Consider the following 21,537-nt stretch of genomic DNA (forward strand, 5'->3'; position numbering starts at 1 on the left):
AAGTGCGTTGCCTTTTTGTAATAGTAAGCTTAAGTTAGAAAAAAAATCAGGTTTGGCTCGAGTCTGCCTTTCTCAGACTCTAAGAACTGTGCAAAGCAATTTATAGGATTTTGTGTCAGCTTCGAAGTTTTATTTATGTTTCTCTCCTATTTGAGGCATTTTTGCTGGGGTCTTTCAGACTTTGTAAGTAGGAAAAGAGTCTTGGACTGAGGTTGAAAACACTTTTCAAGACCCTAATTTGGGCTCTGGTTCTATTCTTGAAAGATATATTTCTCTATCACAAGAATATTTCTTCTTTGTGCCATGTCAGTGTCATGGAGGGTAAAATACATTCTTTAAAACCTCTTTCCAGACCCTTATTTATGGGAGTATCAGACTTCTAGCTTAAAAACCTAGGTAGCAAAAACTGTAAAACTGGAATCTTCGAAAAATAATTGTTTCTGCAATAACACACGCGTTCTCACCTTTCAGGAAAATATTAAACTACAAATTACATAAATTTTAATTTCAATTTACCCAATTTGTCCTAGTAAATAGCTGCTACTCCTCAGACCTTTCTTGTAGACATTTCCGTTTTATTTATATTGCTCTACTAGTGGCAGCCATTGTTTTTTTTTTCTTTTTAGAATTCTCTAAAGGATCATTACTGCCATGCACCCAATTAATTTTTAACTGTGTCAACCCACTCATTATTGATATTTTTAGTTTGATTTATTTAATCTGGAAAGATGTGGGAGAGGTAAGAAATGGGTTGTCAAGAGTATATACGTGTGATGTTTCTGCAAAGATATTTAGCTCATTTTCATCTTATTTATTCTAATTTTGAAATTTATTTTAGTTAAAAGAACTGAAGTGAAACAATTCGTTGATTTCTTCTACCATGGTTCCTTGGGAGCTGGAGCTATTGAATAACACTATCCCAACTGAGTCTTTATATATTGTCGAGTTCGCTCCTGATGTTGCCTATGAAACACTTGAGTGGATTGTGCGGAAATTCCGTCAAAGAGTATTAGATAATGGTGCCGAATTGATTGTAAAGATGGAGCCATATGATCCCTCGAAGGTTTTTTGAATTTATTATTAATTTTTTTTACTGATTTAATAATTGAAGAACCCTGTGAGAATTGTGTTGGCTTTAAAAGTTGGATGACTATCTGTTGGAAACCAATGTGTGTCGAGATTCTCGGGGGGGGGGGGGGGAAGGATCTTGATGAAATTATAATGCCTAGATTTAGTATACCTGGGAGTCTTGGAGCAGTGGTTTCAAGGTATATTAGTAGAAAATGTGTAATTTTTTTTCATGAGAAAGTTATTCATTAGTGCATGTTCATTTGTTTTTTGTTGTTTTTCTCTCTCAGGGCTGACTGTATGAAGTGATGGTTGAACAATAGCGAAGGGTTTGTTGAATGGTAATAATGATAATAAAATGGTAATTTTAAGAAATATAAGAAGTTATGTTGCAGCTAAGTGGTAATTCTGCCAGTTTTGGTGTGAAATTACAATTTTGGCCCAGAGGCGGCCAAGACGCTATTGATTGAAGCTAAATTTAACCTAAAACTAACAGAAATAAATTATGCTAATAGTTAATTGAAAAACAAAACGAACAAATTACAATAAACAGAAGTCAACCATAAATTAAACAGTAACTACCACAAACAAGAGTTGAGCTAACACCAGAAAGACTAGAGTGTCATTTGTATTTCACAGAAAACCATTTTTATTTCGGGCTGTGTGTTTGATGTCTCATAAAGTCAGTAGAAAAGAAGAAGAAAAAGAAAACAACAACAGACGAACATGACCAACATCATCGGTTGCACAATAGCGACACCTAAGTAAAAAGTGAAGTGGGCTCTATGTATTATTTTCTCTTCTTTTTTTCACCAAGACACATTATATGGAAGGAGTTGTTGAAAATTTAGAGGGGACTCTTTCCATTGGAAATTGAAAGTTCTAGTGCCCTTTTATGCTTGCCAGACAATAAGCAGAATCAAGACATGTATCTCTGATGCCTAAAAATTTCACTGCAGAGGATGGAAGACTATAAGCACAAGTCTACATAAGCACAGTCACAAGTCTATATGAGCCCAATCATATGCTTATCAGAAAATAAACATAATCCAAACAACTAAGCCAAGAGCTGCATGTACAACTATGCCAATTTACTCAAGCACGTATTCAGAGTGCGATTTCTTCGTCTATCTCGTATTGTCTATCTACAAGTATGCCATCTTACTCAAGTGCGTTTCTATCGTCTATCTCGTATTGTCTATCTACAACTGTGCCATCTTATCCAAGTACGTACTCAAGTACGTTTCTATTGTCTATCTCGTATTTTTAGTCCATATTTTTGGAAAATGCTATCTCTTAGCTCATTGCAAGATTGAAGTAGTTAATAGTTTTTGGTCTTTAGACCATATTGCCTAACTTCCTCACGATATTTCCCAAAAATCTCGAAGAAATATTCTAAATATTTTTCAATATTTTCTTCCTTTTTCATGGGATTTGTCCTGAAATTCTCACAAATTGTAATCTTTTCATTCTTTGAAGTTGAATTCAAATTTTTGTATCGAATTCTTCAAATTCTTTTGAATAAGCTTCTAGCAGCTCACTAGGACTTGCTTTTTCTTTCTTAGACTCTTGATTATTTTTCTTTCACATAGCATTTATCTTCGATGTCTTTGTCGAAGTCTATAACTTGAAACAACGCATTTTCATACGTCGTTGCATATCTGGCCCCAAATCGGCTTGTTCATTGCCTTATATCCCAGTATGGCTGTGGAACTAGATTATGTTTAATGATTCCAGCCCAGACACTTGAATGATTTTTTTGGTTGCAATTTTCTTATATATGAAATGTTTTTAGTTGACTTAGGACTCAATAAACTATCCAATTTAGTTAACGAGTCCGTGCGTATGACTATTGTGTTGCGGAGTTGAAATTGACTCGTTGGACTTAATATTTCGTCAAAGCAGCCACTAGCCCTAAACCTATTATAACATATTAACGAGTCCGTGCGTATGACTATTGAGTCACAGAATTGAAATTGACTCGTTGGACTTAATATTTCGTCGAAGCAGCCACTAGCCCTAAACCTATTATAACATATTAACGAGTCCGTTACCATATTAACGAGTCCGCGCATATGACTATTAAGTCACAGAGTTGAAATTGACTCGTTGGACTTAATATTTCGTCAAAGCAGCCACTAGCCCTAAACCTATTATAATATATTATCGCATATGGGTAAACGAAAAGGAAATATTAGCACGTAGGGGTAAACGGAATAGAAATATTAGCACATAGGGGTAAACGGAAAGGAAATATTAGCACATAGGGTAAACGGAAAGGAAATATTAGCACATAGGGGTAAACTGAAAGGAAATATTAGCATATAGGGATATACATATATATATACATATATACCTCACAATTCTACTTTTTGGAACAATAAAAACTTTAGTGTAAAGAGCGAGGCGTTGAGGAGCGGACAACCCCGTTCATATACATAATGATTTTTGTTAGTTCTAAGTTTTAATGTCGTTCCTTACTTTCAGTTGGAAAAACTTGTTTTTTGTTAATCTTGATTAGCCCTGGGCATGATTTGAAAACGATCAGAAGTGAAATTAAAAAAAGAAGCTTTTTTCAACTGAAAATAAAGAGCAGTATTAAAACTTAAAATGAATACCAATTATTCCGTGCATTGAGGGGGCTTCCCCTCCTCGATTTCTCACTCTAGGTACTAAAGGTTTGATTATTCGTCCAATTTCTTTAAGAATGACAGCTAAATAACAAGGGACGTTGAACTGAATTAAAAAGCTTTTATAAAGCAGTCAAAAACTTACCATAGCGAGTCAAGAGTTGAGGAGGGGGCAAGCCTCTTATATATGAAATAATTCTGTCCCTTCCTGTTTTAATGTTGCTCCTTGCTTTCGGTTGAAACAACTTGTTTTTATTTATTTTTGCTAGGTAAGATGCATATAGTATCGTAAGGCAGGCTCGTGGGAACCTTTTAAATGAGTGCCTAGTACTACAAGACAATGTTTTTTTTGTTTTTTTTTGCATATTGAAATTGAAACTAATTATCGTAATTAAGTGTGAACAGGTTGGCAGTAGACAGCAATTGAAAATTTGCTGAACAATTGTAGAACATTGTTACATGCAGAAAAATATTCCAATAAAACCACATATTAGAGTAGCAGAGGTTGTAAAAATAGAACTAAAACGAAACTTTAATTACGTATTTTATTTTTTTAGGGATTCCGAATTCATCTATCTTGTACAATGGCATGCCTAGTGAAATTAGCTGAATCTGTGCGACTGAAAAAATTTAGTAAAAAAGGGCAACTTAGAGAATTTAGTCTCATTGAAATTGACCAGTTTATCGATTCTCCAGAAGAAGTACACGGAATGTTTACGTCAGCTGAAAAACAGGGACTTTTACGATATGCTCTTTATAATTTAAGGGCAGCGCCTCATGAACGCTTTCTACCTGGCTATCCTAATATAAGACTCTATCATGGACAATCAATAGGTAATATCTTGCAAACTATTTCCATTTATCTTATTCTTGTTGACATCCAAATTTTGATATATTCAAATATATTAATTAAGTTATTTCCTAAATTTGTAATATAATGCCTCACGCATATCCAGGGGTTACCGCGTTTGAGTCCTCTTCCCCCTTAGTTTTTGCCCAACTCGTAAAAACGTAACAAAAATGCATATAAACAAATCTTTAACGTGTTTTGTAATGTGTAATTGTAAGAGCAACGCCTCATGAACGCTTTCTACCTGGCTATCCTTGGACATCATGGACAATCGATAGGTAATATCTTGCAAACTATTCCCCTCCCCCGCAGTTTTTGCCCAATTAGTAAAACGTAACAAAAATGCATATTAACAAATCTTTAATAGTTTTGTAATTTCGTTTTTGTATACTCTCCAAACATAGTTCTGGACACGCCCATGCTCATGCACATTATTACTGCAAATGTTTGAATAATCTCTTTTTATTGGAGGATCAGGGTTAGGTATTAATTAATTTCCGCAGAAATTCGTTCAATGTTAATTATTGGAATTTGTTGAAGAATTTTTTTTATAGAAAACACCAGACGAAGCTGTTAGACTGCCATATTTCATTTCAGTTTCGTTTTAAGCGAGTTTGATACTGTGTACTTAATTTATATGCTAAGTGATCAAGTTGTGTAATATTAAAAATGTTTATCACTTAAACAAGTCCTTTTACGCTTGGATAACGTCAGAATCTCAAAAACTCATCATAATCATCGTCTAAAATCATCATAATTATCATTAGTGGTTGATTTAAGTTTGAAAATGTGAAATAGAGGTGGAAATGGCACGCCAAATTTTGCAGTGTAATAAACCATACATAGGAGCAACTTTTGTACAATACCGCAAAGTGCTGTAAGATTTGAAAAATATTTAAAAAAGTTGTGGATTCAATAATTTTTTTTTTATTTCATGTCCCTTGCCATAACAGTAGACATTACCCTATTGGGGTGAAATTTCGCTCAGAAGTCACTTATGCATAGAGGCAACTTTTCCGCTCCACCCCGAAAGTATCATAAAAAATTCGCTTTTTCTGATGCCCCTAATTGAGATTAAATAAAAAAATAAGTTTTTTAACTGCAAGTAAGGAGCGATATTAAAACTTAAAACGAAACAGAAATTATTCCATGTATGAAAGGGGTTGTCCCCTCCTCAACGCCTCACTCTTTATGCTAAAGTTGGACTCTTTGTCGCAACTCTACTTTTTAAAACAATAAAAACACTTTAAAGGAAAACAAATAAACACGCATCCGTGATCTGTCTTCTGGCAAAAAAAAAACAACAAAATTCCACATTTTTCTAGATAGGAGCTTGAAACTTCTACAATAGAGTTCTCTGATACACTGGATCTGACGGTCTTATTTTCATTAGGATTCAACGACTTTTAAGGGGTGTTTCCCCCTATTTTCTAAAATAAGACACATTTTCTCAGGCTCGTAACTTTTGATGGGTAGGACTAAACTTGATGAAGCTTGTATATTTAAAATCAACACTAAAATGCGGTTCTTTTGATGTAACTATTGGTTTCAAAATTCCATTTTTAGAGTCTTGGTTACTATTGAGCCGGGTCGCTCCTCACTACAGTTCGTTACCACTAACTGTTTGATTGAAGCTCTGATCGTAATAAGTTTTATGGGAAAGGTTTATGTAGTTAAAATTTCAAAATTCATTCGCTTTTTTTGGTGTCCCTAATGGAGATTAAAGCTCTGGTCAAGTGTAATTTTTTTATAGGAAAGGTTTATTTATTTAAAATTTCAAAAGTTATTTGCTTTATTTAGCTCAGAAGTCACTTATGCACAGAAGCAACTTTTCCGCTCTACCCCGAATGTATCATAAAAAATTCGCTTTTTTTTGATACCCCTAATTGAGATTGAAGCTCTGATCATCTGTAATAAGTTTTATAGGAAAGGTTTATGAAATTAAAATTTCAAAATATATTCGCTTTCTTTGATATCTTTAATGGAGATTGAAGCTCTAATCAAGCATAATCAGTTTTATAGGAAAGGTTTTGTCTCTACTATGTAAAACCATGTAAACCCATTTTGTCTCTACTATGTAAACAGTAAACAGTGAACTGTGAGAAAATTGTTCAATTTGGATTACATTGACTTTCTTGGATTGACTGATAGAGTGTCTCTTTGGATGCTCAAGTGGGCTAGGTTAAAACCTACCTTACTAAGATTCACCCATGAAATTGGCATTTGCTTGAAGCTATCTTTTGAAGCAACTAGCTCATTTTTTTTGGCGTTGACATTTTTAGATTCTTACTAATTTCAGCTATTATAGATGGCGTTCGTTTAGACGTTGAACCGTAAAGAACTATAGCTAGCTAAGATACATTGAATTAAATCTCTGTTGACCTACGTTCCGCCCCCGACTACTCTGATTGGACATTGATTACGCTAGTGTTTGCCCTCCCACTGTCTGTGGCTGAAGTTTGAGAGAACTATGTCTGCCTCGGGTGATAACAAATCGTATGCTTACTCACCCGTTGTGAACTTTATCCAAGTGAATATCGACGCGGGAATTGATGATGAGATTATTATTATACACGCAGTGGATTTTTTCGAGAACTCTATTGTTTTGTTCGCAAAGACTAACTTCTATGCTATTGCTGTTCCGTCTGAGTTTTGACCAAAGCGTGTTGGCAACAAGGCTGTTACTAGCAATCATAGCCATCATAGAGACATAGTAGATTTATCCCATCGATGGAATTCTGAAGAAATTACTGTTCCCATTTATGTGATACGCTTACTTACCGAGGTTCCAGTTTACTAGTTTTGCCAAGGCTTGTAACAAGTTAGAAAATCTGATATCTGGTATCGAAAAGTTAGTTTGGGGTGGGTACTTATTGGTGATCCAAACTGTGACATAACTAATGCTTCTCTTCGATCTGACACTCTACTTGAGTGCATCCCACCCTGTTCCCGTATTCTAACCAAAGACTTACCTTTCACCTATATTCATACCAGTGGCTCCCGATCAAACCTTGATCATTGTTTCTGCTCTGCTGCTGTTACCGCTTCAACTATACATGTCGACGAGGACGAGAGAGATTATGGCCACATGCCCCTTTCTCTAACTGTGTGCATAACTTCTAAACTAATCATAAGTGTTCCTCAATACCGAGATAGGAATTGGTTCGAACGGTGTAACTGGAACCATGCTAATTGGCCGATTTACCTAGCTACGCTTGCTAGCCTGCTAAGTACGATCCGTATTCCTTATAATCTTCTCTGTTGTGGAGTTCATTCGCCAAGTGCCCGTTTACAGTTGAATATGTATTATCTTCAGATCATTTCATTTATGAAAAAAGCTGAGGAAGCAGCAGTTCCTAACGAGTGTCGTTAGGATTCTTAGGATTCGTTAGGATTCATGTGGAACTTCGATCTTAATTTGAAAAAAGAGAAAAATGAAGCTAAGTTTTGGTTGCGTATCTGGATAGCGTTTGGACGTCCTTTGTGTGGTGAAGTGATTGAAATTAAGCGCAAAACGAAAGCCGCTTACAAGCGACATATATGGTCTTTCCGTGATCTGGGTACCTGTTTTCCGAAAAGTTCAAAGGATTGGGAACGGGTGATAAATTCCTCAAAGTTTGATGATTATAGTAATGTTAATATTCGACAGTCCTCTTAGATTCAGCATTATTCGAATGTATTTTCCCGTGTAAATTTTGCTGTACATTGCCGCCACACACATTCTCTTTATGTGCCTTCCTGCCAAAGTGAAACAAAAGCATGTATCTCCTTTGTCTGTTGCAGATCATGTTCAGAAATTCTGTTGCAGAAGAGAAATGATTTCTGTTCTGTTGCAATGATTTCTCTCTGTTGCAGAGAGAAATGATTTCTGTTGCAGAAATCATGTTCAGTCGATATTGATAGCATTAGCGTTTGGCATTTATGTAAAGATTCCCTGGATTTGATGAGTAATTTGCAGTTATTGTGTCAAATGTGCCTTTGTTCGTCACTGGTCCCTGACAGTTTTCTTTGTGGAACTGTAACATCGTTTTTAAAAAGAGGGAAAGACCCTAATATATGTGATTCCTATAGGCCAATAACTGCTGCGTGTAATATAAATAAAGTTTCTGAGTATGTACTTCTCCCATTTATTATTGATTTTGTCAATTATGATGCAAATCAGTTTGGATTAAAAAAGGGAATTGGATGCCAGCATGCACATAGGGTGCTTGCTGTTCTCAGAGACGCGCATACTAAAGGTCAGTCATTACACATCTGTGCATTGGGCATTTCTAAAGCATTTGACACTGTTGTCCATTCACTAGTTTTCCTTTCAATGCATCTGCTTGGTATTAACATTTCAATTATATTTGTGCTACGTTTTTGGTATTCTAATACGTATGTGAGACTGAAATCTAATGGCCTTACATTTGGGAATATACCTGTCAAATGCGGGGTCAGAAAAGGAGGCGTTCTTTCATCTTATATTTTTAATGCTTGTATTCCAAGTGTTCTGACTAAGATTCAATCAAGTTGTTTTTTCGGGTATAGTGATGATATTTCTTACTTAGCGCATGCAGATTTCCTCCTTTTAATTAGTCGCTCCACGAGCGCACTTGAGCGTAATGTCTGCCTGGCTGGATCATTGTTCAAAGATATTGGCCTTTCTTTAAATATTTCCAAGTGTGAAGATTTATCTTTTCAAACAGTTCGTGGGAACTGTAGTAAGGAGCGACCCGGCTCAATAGTAACCAAAACTCTAAAAAATGGAATTTTTATACTAATAGCTACATCAAAAGAATCGCATTTTAATGCTGATTTTAAATATATAAGTTTAGTCTTACCCATCAAGTTTAGTCTTACCCATCAAAAGTTACAAGCCTAAGAAAATTTGCCTTATTTTAGAAAATAGGGAGAAATACCCCCCTAAGAGTCATAGAATCTTAGCAAAAATCACAACATCAAATTCAGCGTATCAGAAAACCCTATTGTCGAAGTTTCAAGCTCCTATCTACATAAATGTGGAATTTTGCATTTTTGCAAGAAGGCAGATCACGGATGCGTTTTTATTTGATTGTTTGTTTTTCCCAGGGGTGATAGTATTGACCCAGTGGTCCTAGAATGTTCTGAGAAGGCTCATTTTAATGGAAATGAAAAGTTCTAGTGCCCTTTTTAAGTGACCAAAAAACTGGAGGGCACCTAGGCCCCCTCCCGCGCTAATTATTTTCCCAAAGTCACTGGATCAAAATTCTGAGATAGCTATTTCATTCAGCGTAGTCGGAGACCTTATAACTATGTCTTTGGGGACGACTGACTCCCCCACGGTCCCCGTGGGAGGGTCTACAAGTTACAAACTTTGACCAGTGCTTACATATAATAATGGTTATTGGGAAGTGTACAGACGTTTTCAGGGGGACATTTTGGTTGGGGGAGGGGTTGAGAAGAGGGGCATATGCTGGGGGAACTTTCCATAGAGGAATGTGTCATGGGGGAAGAAAATTTCCATGAAGGGAGTGCAGGATTTTCTAGCATTATTTAAAAAAAAAAATGTGAAAAAGTTTTTTCTACTGGAAGTAAGGAGCAGCATTAAAACTTAAAACGAACAGAAATTATTATGCATATGAGGGGCTCACCTCCTCCTAATACCTCGCTCTTTACGCTAAAGTATTTTTAAGAATTGCAACAATTTATTTTATGGCTTTTGTTATTCAGGGGTCATTCTTAAGGAATTGGGACACAATCTAAGCTTTAGTGTAAAGAGCGAGGTACTGACGAGGGGGTGAACCCCCTCATATATGTAACAAAAACATGAGGATACAAAAGTTCGTCACGTAAGCTATTTTGTAAGTTATGTATATCTTTTACTAATAAAAACATTCGTAAAAAATTAAAAGTTCTAGTTGCCTTTTTAAGCAACCAAAATATCGGAAGGCATCTAGACCTCCTCCCCCGCTCCTTTTCTTCTCAAAATCATTCGATCAAAACTATGAGAAAGCCATTTAGCCCCCCCCAAAAAAAATGCAAATTTCGTTTTTATTATTCATCTGCGGAGAGCCAAAATCAAAACATGCATTGATTCAAAAACATTCAGAAATTGAATAAAAAAAATAAGTTTTTCTAACTGACAATAAGGAGCGACATTAAAACTTAAAACGAACAGAAATTACTTCATATATGAAAGGGGCTGCTTGCTCACCAACGCCCCGCTCTTTATGCTAAAGTTTTTTACTGTTTTAAAAAGTAGAGTTGAGCGAAAGAGTCAAACTTCAGCGTAAAGAGCGGGGCGTTGATGAGGAAGCAGCCCCTTTCATATACGAAGTAATTTCTGTTCGTTTTAAGTTTCAATGTCGCTCCTTACTTTCAGTAAAAAAAACTTGTTTTTTTTTATTTAACAATAATAATGATTGTGTTAACTCTCTGAATTGCGGAAGTTTTGTTATATCTGGAGTAAAGATGTTGAAGTGGCTGGGTATATCTGTTTGCGATTCACTTGCTAGCACCCGGATGAAGTTTTTAATTGATACTCGGGATAAGTTAGAATTGGCTATGCAAAAACTGTTGCAAATCGTGGTTGTTTTAGCAGACGTGGACTGGCTAAGTTGTATTCTAGTTTTTGTGACCATGTCGTTTTGTTTGCGTCCGGGATTGTATCCTATTTTCACAAAGATTGATCTTAAGCAAATGAGGGTTAATTATTTTCGTTATTGTAAATTCCTTTTGTACCTACCCAAATCGGCTCATAACAGACGCCTTGCAGATCTTTACGGAGCTACCGAAATGTTGTGTTCGCTGGAGAATCTGCAGACCTATATTGGCGCTGATGCTTGTTTTGGTCTTGGTGCACACCATAGTCTCATCCGGTTTTTTCATTGAGTGACATCCAGTTGTTGTTTGTTGTATTTTCTTTATTTCTTTTTCTTTCATACTCCACTATCTTAAACTTGCACAGTGGGCTACAAATAAATTATTATTATTATTATTACGATTATTATGTTGAATTTTTCATTACATAACGTGAAATTATGCGTAACACTTAAATACAGTTTTATGCAGAGCTCAAGTCTACTTGGTATCACTTCACAACCTAATGCAAAGTGTTAAGTTATGCTTGTGCAAAAAAATTCTAGGATGTGTGTAAGTACCATTAAGGACTGAGAAACGTGGCCTTTTCAAGTTTAAAACAGACACATGTTTTGAGTCAGCTTTTGATCTAGAAACTTCAGATCCTCACAATAGCTTATAGGTGACATGAACATGTCAAAAAAAAAAAAAAAAAATAAATAAATAACAAAACAAAAAATAGTGGTACTTATCCAGTGCAGGCGTGTCTTACAACAGCCTTTGACTCAAATAGTCTTTCTCGACTGCTCGTTTTGAACGTTTTTTTAAGTGCTGACTTAATTAAATTGTAAAAGCAGAAGATAATGCCAAAGGCTATAACAGGATACAATTGAAGTACGAACAAGACCCTTTAAAATATAATTTATTTGACAAAATTAAACATAATTAATTTGACATAATTAAACGACTGTCTAGTTGCTCTGAATCTATCCCTAATTGAAGTTCCACTTGGGGTTAAGATCGTTTTGGGTCCTCCTTTTTCATCAGCCTGTGGGTGTAACTCTTATTCTTCAGCCAGACAGAGAAGGTGTCGTAAGCTGACGACGGCAACTGCTCTTTTTATCTCCTTGGGGGGAGGGGATAACTTCTTGGCGAGTTTGTGTTATTAACCATTGTACATAATCTTGGCAAGACGAATGCCTCTTATAAAACGAAAAATGATTAATTATTATAAAATATAGCAATTATTTTATTTATAATTATTATAGTATATACATATATAATAAATTATTTCTATATAGATTACGCAATATATTTACGATAGATTACAATATATTTATATATTTAGATTACGTCCAGAAGCACCAAACTCGCCAAATCACTGAACCCCTCCCCCAAAGAGAGCGAATCTAGTACGGTTCCGTCAATCACGTATCAAGGACATTTGCTTATTCTATCCACCAAGCTTCATCCCGATTCCCCACTCCAAGTGTTTTCCAAGATTCCCCCATCCAACTCCCCCCAATGTTAAAAGATCTGGTCGAAATTTGAAATAAGAGCTCTGAGACATGAATTCCTTCTAAATATTAAATTTCGTTAAGATCCGATCACCTATTCGTAAAATAAAAATACCCCAATTTTCACGTTTTCCAAGAATTCCGGCGTCCCCCTCCAACTCCTCCCAATGTCCAGGATCTGGTCGGAATTAAAAATTAGAGCTTTAAAGCGCAAGACCCATCTAAATATCAAATTTCATTAAGATCTGGTCACCCTTTCGTAAATTACAAATACCTCAATTTTTAAAATTACCCCCCCCCTCTCCAACACCACCAAAGAGAGAAGATCTGGTCCGATTATGTCAGTCACGTGTCTTAGACAGGTTTTTATTCTTTCCACCCAGTTTCATCCTGATCTCACCGCTTTAAGTATTTTCTAAGATTTCCGGTTCCCCTCAACTGCCCCCCCCCCCAATTACGCTGGATCTGGTTGAGATTTAGTATAAGCGATCTGAGTCACAAGGTCCTTCTAATTATGAAGTCCGATCACTCCTTCGTAAGTTAAAAATACGTCATTTTTTCTAATTTTTCAGAATTAACTCCCCCCCCAATAGAGCGGATCCTTTCCATTTATGTAAATCACGTATCTAAGACTTCTGCTTATTTTTCCCACCAAATTTCATCCTGATCCCTCCAATCTAAGCGTTTTCCATGATTTTAGGTTCCTCCACCCAAACTCCCCCCAAAGTCGCCAGATCCGGTCGGGACTTAAAATAAGAGCTTCGAGACACGATATCCTTCTAAATACCAAATTTTATTGAGATCCGATCACCCGTTCGTAAGTTAAAACTACCTCATTTTTTCTAATTTTTCAGATTTACCCCCCCTCCCAACTACCCGTATCTAGGACCTGTGCTTATTTTTCCCACCAAGTTTCATCCCGATCCCTCCACTCTAAGTGTTTTCCAAGTTTTAAGTTTCCCCTCCCAACTCCCTCCCCCCAATGTCACCAGATCTGTTCGGGATTAAAATAAGAGCTCTGAGACATGATATCCTTCTAAATATCAAATTTCATTGAGATCCGATCACCCATTAGTAAGTTAAGTTAGAAATACCTCATTTTTTCTAATTTTTCAAAATTAACCCTCCCCGCCCAACTACCCCAAAGAGATCGGATCCGTTCAGGCTATGTCAATCATGTATCTAGGACTTGTGCTTATTCTTCCCACCAAGTTTCATCCCGATCCCTCCACTCTAAGTGTTTTCCAAGTTTTAGGTTTCCCCCTTTCCACTCCCCCCCCTAATGTCACCAGATCTGGTCGGGATTTAAAATAAGAGCTCTGAGACACGACATCCTTCTAAATATCAAATTTCATTGAGATCCGATCATCCGTTCGTAAGTTAAAAATACCTCATTTTTTCTAATTTTTCAGAATTACCCCCCCCCCCAACTACCCCAAAGAGAGCGGATCCGTTTTGGTTATGTCAATCATGTATTTAGGACTTGTGCTTATTTTTCCCACCAAGTTTCATCCCGATCCCTCCACTCTAAGTGTTTTCCAAGATTTTAGGTTTCCCCCCTCCAACCAGTGTTGGGAAATACTTAAGTAAAAGTACTTAAGTAATTGCTTATGTAAAAAATCCGAGTACTTGTACTCTACTTAAGTAAAAAATTTCTAAAGTACTTAATACTTATACTTAAGTAAAAAATTGAAGTACTTAAGGGTACTTAAGTACTCAAGTACTTTCTTCATGGCACAGAAAAATCATACCGGCATGACGCAAAGCGATGCGACCAATTGAACTGCCTATATATTAGTGGATGACTGGATTTTAGTCATTGAGAACAGCGGCTCCTGGCCCGGCGCGAAATTTCAATAAAGGACTCTATCATGGCGGAACTACCATATATATTAAATTGAAAGTATTTTGTAATAAATGTGAAAATTCAGAAGGATGGTACAATATCTGCCACATTCAAAAACTGCCCAAACAAAATTCTGAAGGGTCAAATGCATGCAACAACGAATTTCCACAAACATCTCAAGGTGAGTTTGCCCATCCTTCTGTTTACCAGAAGTTTGCTGAGCTGAACTAGAACCTCAAGAACAAAAGGAAATCAAGTAGCAAAGAGGCTAGTGAACTTGTAGGCTCACTTTTGGGGTCGTCTGAAGCTGAAGATAATGAAGGTAATACTACCTGATTATAGCTCACCTTCAAAAAAAGTTACAGGAGATTTCTTTGCTGCAAGACCATTGAAACTGACACAGTCAAAAGTGAATTTTTTGGTACTGGACTATATTATGGATGAGATGCGACCCCTGTACACTTTTGAGAAGCTGTCATTCAAAAATCTCATAACAGTTCTTGCACCTTATACAAAGGTTCCAGGAAGGAAAGCTTAAGCTATGCAAATTGAAGCTAATTTTGTTGAAGTACAGAAAGATATGGTTTGTGATTTTGAACTCACCTACTATATGTTGTGACAACAGACATTTGATCTACCAACAGCAAAAGCTGCTTGGGAATAACTGCAACTCAACGAAGATTTGAAATGGAAATCTTAGGCCCTTGCTTGTTCCCGGTTCAAGGGCTCACATACTTATGACAGAATTGCTGAAAAACCGAATGGCGTATTTGCTAGGTACAAAATTGCAGTTAATAAAAAGGTAGGAGGGTTTTTGACCGATAACGCCTCTAACATTAGTAAGGCATTCAGGGAACATTCGATGGTTTTTGATGAAGATGTTAAAGTCAGTGATGAAGAAAATGAAGATGAAGCAGGCCAGAATGACTCATTCTCTATAAACATTGGAGAGGTACTTAATTCTCATGACGACCCCGAGTATTTCCAACTTCCTCTGCACTTCAGGTGTTCCCGCCAGACGCTTAACCTACTTGCATCCACCAACGCTGCTAAAGCCTACGGTGATATTGTATATAAGAGGCAGTGCCACGCCACTTTTTCGAAGTGTATTGCTCTCTGGGATGCCGCAAATAAGAGTTCAAAAGCTGCTGATGCAGTGAAAAAGGTATATGAAAAACAGCTTATAAGACACGTGGTAACCAGGTGGAACTCGAAGTATGAAAGTGTCAAACGTTTGATGGATTCTCACAAAACTGGAGAGCTTGCTGACGTATGTGATGCTTTGCAAAAATCAAGGCTAACTTCTCGTGATGTTGAAATTCTTGAAGAACACATGAAAATTATGGAGCCGGTAGCAGTGCAATTGGACATTCTTCATGGGGAGGAAACATGCTACTTAGGTGCTATTTATCATAGAATCAAATCGCTTGAAAGGAAGCTCAAAAAGTTAAAAGATTTGGCAAAAGTCAGCCAGCCTTTGGTACATGCTCTAATCATGGGTCTCAAAAAAAGATTCCCCATGATCCTTGGCAAGAGAGTTCTTCTTGCAAGAGACTATGTTATTGCCATGGCAGGTCATCCTTTTTTCAAATTAAAGTGGTTTCCTGATAACCAGAAGGATGTAGCAGTTGAACTCTTTGTGGACGAAGCGAAAAAGGTCGATGACTTCACAAGTACTTACAAGGCTGATAAAGGTAGCTTTTTGTCTGGAGATAAATACTTTGATCTTAGTGATGAAGAAACTACTATTGATAATTCTGGCAACCGTGACCGTGAAACCAATTCTGTGAATGTGGAGGTTTTATCATATTTAAATGAGAGATGATAGGAAGTGTACCCAAGGGTAAAACAAGTTTTCAGGACGTACAACTGTATCATTCCTTTGTCTGCACCTGTAGAACAACTTTTTTCGGTAGGCGGTGGAATTTTTACTCCAGAAAGTACCATGCTCGGAGATGGTGTGTTTGAAAAGCTTCTGCTGTTGAAAGGAGCAAGAAAGAAGTTAAGTTATGATCATAATTTATGAGCTGTAATGAATGTTCTTTGTAAATTCTTTTCTTTTTATATCTTAATTGAAGTAAAATTAGATTTTTCGTGAAACCAGTTAATTTTTTTCATGAAAACTGTCGGTTTTTCTGAAAAGCGGTCGATCTTTTGTCAGAATCTTGCTTATCTTGTCTATTTGGAAAGGAAACGGATATTAAAGAAGTGTTTTGTGTGTTATTTACTGTAACTAAAAAAATAGTACTTGAGTATTTAAGTACTGAAGTACTTTTTCAGAAGTACTTATTACTTAAGTATATTTTTAGGGAAGTACTTAATACTTGTACTTAAGTAAAAAAAAGAAGTACTTGGCACAACACTGCCTCCAACTCCCCCCAATGTCATCAGTTCCGGTCAGGATTTAAAATAAGAGCTCTGAAACACAATATCGTTCCAAATATCAAATTTCATTAAGATCCCATCACCCGCTCAGAAGTTAAAAATACTTCAATTTTTCAATTTTTTTCGAATTAGCCAGCCCTCCACTCCCCCCATGATGGTCAAATCGGGAAAACGTCTATTTCTAATTTAATCTGGTCCGGTCCTTGATACGCTTGCCAAATTTCATCGTCCTAGCTTACCTGGAAGTGCCTAAAGTAGCAAAACCGGAACCGACAGACAGACAGACCGACAGAATTTGCGATTGCTATATGTCACTTGGTTAATACCAAGTGCCATAAAAACTAGCTTCAAAGAAACTAACTTGTGATATTTTACAAAATCTGACGAATTCTTAAAACTAGCGCTTTGCTGTAAACCGACATTGCTTGAGTCTTTTAGAGAATTATAATTGTATACAGAACTTACCGATATCATGGTCAGTATAGAGCCTTATATATTAGTCTTTGATTTTGTACAGGTTAGTCATAGAATTCCCTGATCCTAGTAGAACATCTTGTTATTTTTAAAGGTGGTTTTGTGTTGCTTTTTTTTTTAAGAGTCAATTTCGTTTGTTAATGTTTTAAGAATTCGTCAGATATTGGGAAATTTTACCGAATTAGTTACCAGTTATTGGTTTTCACTGTTCGGTTTGGAAACACTGGTGAATACTTTGCGCGTTAATTTCGACCCTTAGCGTTCTTTAGCTAGCAAAAAAAAACAGAAAAAACATCGAAATCCCGATTTTCAGGTACAGATAGACCTAAGATGGATCCTGGTGGAAAAAATGTTATCATTTTGATGTCCTTGGTATTTTAAATTAAATAAGATATAATTTTTAGAGAAAATAAGAATAAGTCATTAAATAAAATAAGAGAAGCTATTGTTACGATGGATTGTAGCTTTTTATATCTTTATGAGAACATTTAATTTCTAGCACCTTGTTTCAACGTATTTTCTATTTTAAGTCAAGCGAAAAATTTCAATTTAGTAAGTTATTTATCCATTTTTAGTCGAAAAATGCTACTCAAAGGGTATTATTGTTCAGATTTATCCACTACATGACCTGCCAAATCTCAAACAATTGGGAAAAAAGTGGTACAAAACTATTTTGGAGCCGCAACCTCTTGGTAAGGCTAGCGTTTGTATTTTAATGATCTTTTTTAAATTTTAATATATTTTTCAATATTTTTTCTTATTTCACAGCATGAACTACTCGTAAGTGGACTGCCACTTTCCTTTGCAGAGCTAGGCACGCGTAATTTTGATAATTTTGTGTAAAAGTTACCCATAAAAAATACGAACTTAGAAAGAAAGTACTAAAACGTGCTGCTTTCTTTAGATGTACTCATAAGTCACTATTTTGGAAGAAAATCTACTGCAAATAGTGCTAACTTAGCCCAAGCAAATCCGACCGTGCAAGTCCTGATGGAAAGCTAACAGCAACTTGAAACATGTATACAATGCCCAGTGGTGGCGCAGCAAGATTGACCTCTTCTTGGTGCTACGGGACCTAGATCTTTGATCTTAGCTGCAGCGTATCTGCTACGAATAGTGCTAGCGTGGCCCAAGCAAACCCGACCATGCAAGCCCTGATGGAAAGCTAACAGCACCTGGAAACATGTATCCAATGCCATGTGGTGGTTCAGCGAGATTGACCTATGCTTGGTGCTACGGGACCTAGATGTTTGATCTTAGCTGCAGCATATCTAGTACGAATAGTGCTAACGTAGCCCAAGAAAAACTGACCATGCAAGCCTTGATGGAAAACTTACAGCAACTAGAAACATGTATCCAATGCCCTGTGATGGCGCAGCGAGATTGACCTCTGCTTTGTACTACGGGACCTAGATCTTTGATCCTAGCTGCAGCATATCTGCTACAAATAGTGCTAACGTAGCCCAGGCGAACCCGACCATGCAAACTGATGGAAAGCTCACAGCAACTGGAAACACTTACCCAACGGCCTGTGGTGGTGCCGTGAGATTTGACTTCTGCTTGGTGCTGCGGGACCTAGATCTTTGATCTTAGCTGCAGCATATCTACTACGGAGAATACTAACGTAGCCCAAGCAAACCCGACCATGAAAGCCCTGATCAAAAGCTCACAGCAACTGGAAACACTTATCCAATGCCCCTTTGGTGGCGCAGCGTGATTGACCTTTGCTTGGTGCTACAGGACCTAGAACTTTGATCTTAGCTGCAGTATGTTTACTATGAATACCGCTAACGTAGCCCAAGCAAACCCGGCCATGCAAGCCCTAATGGAAAGCTTACAGCAATTTGAAACATGTATCCAATACCCTTTGATGGCGCAGCGAGATTGACATCTGCTTGGTACTACGGGACCTAGATCTTTGATCGTAGCTGCAGCATATCTACAACGAATAGTGCTAACGTAGCTCAAGCAAACTGGGACCATGTAAGGTCTGATGGAAAGTTTACAGTAACTGGAAGCATTTGTCAAATGCCCTGTAGTGGCGCAGCGAGATTGACCTCTACGGGGTACTACATGACCTAAATCTTTTATCTCATCTACAGCATAGGTTTGATTTTTAACAAATTAATACATATTGATTATCATTGTGATGTTGTAAAACGTATTCGAGAACCACCTTTATAGATCATGGGTTTCAACTAATTGGCAGCTCTCCACCTTCGAGGTGGTACTAACTTTTTGAGAGAGGGTTTTTAATGTCTCAACATTGGAAAGATTGCTATATAGAATATTACCTATATAAATCCCCTATATAAAAAATAGCGACAAGAATATCGCTACTATAAAGGGACAGTGCTGAATATGTTGAACCAAGCTAGCATAAAACCGGTTAGTAAACTAAGGATCATGATCCATTAATCAATGATGCATAAGCTGCCGATTCGTTGTTCCCTTGGGTCGTTGTACAGGTACGGGTAGCGAACCTGTGACCCAGCCTTGCTGTGACCACCCAAGCACAGCATGAATCCACTGTGCTAGTACGAGTTGGTTTTAAAAGCCTGTATTATACATAGTTCAAATACTTGTATTATAACTAGATAACTTCGAAGACCACACTGCCTTTCCATGACGGAAGTAAAACAGTTCAAAATAGGGATGAAACCTTTTAATTGACAGTGAATATATATAAAAATTATTTAACTGGATATTTTGGACACATATACAGTGTTCATCATCAGCAGTAAAACTTTTACTGCTGATGATGAAGACTGTATGTGTGTTCGAAATATCCAATTAAATAATTTTTATATATATTCACTGTCAATTAAAAGGTTTCATCCCTATTTTGAAGTGTTTTACTTTTGTATTACAACTTTGACAGTCAACAACATAGAGAGAGAAAGATGGAGATTATTTCTTAAATTACACTGGCCTGCCATAACACAAAGAAAGAAAACTATCAAAAATGGGGTTTTTAAAGGCCAAATGAAAATACTGAAAAAAAACATAGAAAGCGAATATTTCGAGAGAACGACTGCCTCTCTTCTTCAGCGTGAAAAACTAATAAGATCAAGAAAAAAAAAAACAAAAACCAAAAACAAGTGCGGAGTACAACAAAACCAATGAAAAAAACCGCGTAGAAAATTAAATAGAATTCAATAAAAGACCAAAAACTAAAAGAATTAAAGTGAAATAACTAGCAGACAATAAAGTGCGTTATTCGCCAATATCTGCGATTTGCATAAAATCCAAGCAAAATTGAACTGCCAACGACGGATGCTGACGAACAACTTAGAATTTTTTTTTTCATTCACTCAAACAAACGAAGCAGCAATTGAATAAGTTGGAGAACTAGGTCACCTAGTTTCTGATTTTAACAATTGCATTCTTGGGGATACCCTTCGAGACCTAAGGGATTGTTGATGTATTTGGTTATGTGTTTGGAGAAGTGGTTCATCATTTATTTCAGGGATTACTATAGTATCAGCTTATCTTTTGAGAAACCGAAATAAGACTCATTTATTCTTAAATTAAGAATTATTAAGAATAAATGAGTCTTATTTTGGTTAGAAATTCCATGGTTAGAATTAGAAATCAGGTGACCTAGTTTTCCAACTTATTCAATTGCTGCTTCGTTTGTTTGAATGAATGGAAATTTGTTTTTCTTTAATTTCGCAGTTGTTCGTTATAGTCCAGGCGCCAGGTCCGGAAAATGTGAGACCCCCCTCACCCAAAAGGTACACTAGGTTGAAAGTGGATTTCCCATCAAATCGAACCCGCTGATTACGAATATGCCGGGAACAGCGATCGGGATTGGGTGCTTAAGGTAGAATTGATGCCTAATACAATTGAATACTTTCCCTTCATTAACAAGTGTTGTTATCATTTTCGGTAGTTTGAAAAATTAATTCTAGCCGAAATTGAACATGCTCACAACGAAACGATTCACCCCCTCCCCCCTCCAAAAAAGACTTCAAATCGGACACGTTTACTGCTTAAGGACAGATACATATCCAATATTTTGCTTAACTATATAAAATCAAAAACTATTCTAGTAATTACGATTCACAAATAATGCTTGAATAAATGACTGTACTTCTGTGGCTTGCAGCATTAACGTCCTTAAAGACAAACTTTCGATTAGAAATCAAGAAAGTTGTCAACAAGCATCTCAAAAAAGCTTATTAAAAGATAGAAGGATTCAGAAGAAGTTTCATAAAGGGGGTC

The 21,537-nt window shown here is 36.6% G+C and overlaps 1 protein-coding gene across 3 annotated transcripts in view; it reads left to right on the forward strand.

Annotated features, from left to right (window-relative positions):
* Positions 1–21,537, forward strand: part of LOC136038602 (anoctamin-10-like) — a 206,980-nt gene that overhangs the window by 15,978 nt on the left and 169,465 nt on the right. For 2 of the 3 annotated variants that reach the window (XM_065721810.1, XM_065721811.1), the window contains exons 2-4: positions 839–1,063; positions 4,256–4,532; positions 17,886–18,002. In XM_065721810.1, coding sequence (XP_065577882.1) covers positions 881–1,063; positions 4,256–4,532; positions 17,886–18,002 — 577 coding nt within the window. In that variant the 5' untranslated portion in view covers positions 839–880. The remainder of the gene's footprint in view (positions 1–838; positions 1,064–4,255; positions 4,533–17,885; positions 18,003–21,537) is intronic. The other variant, XM_065721812.1, reaches the window with a different exon arrangement.

Source organism: Artemia franciscana, chromosome 18, assembly GCF_032884065.1.
Source record: "Artemia franciscana chromosome 18, ASM3288406v1, whole genome shotgun sequence".
Lineage (NCBI taxonomy): Eukaryota > Metazoa > Arthropoda > Branchiopoda > Anostraca > Artemiidae > Artemia > Artemia franciscana.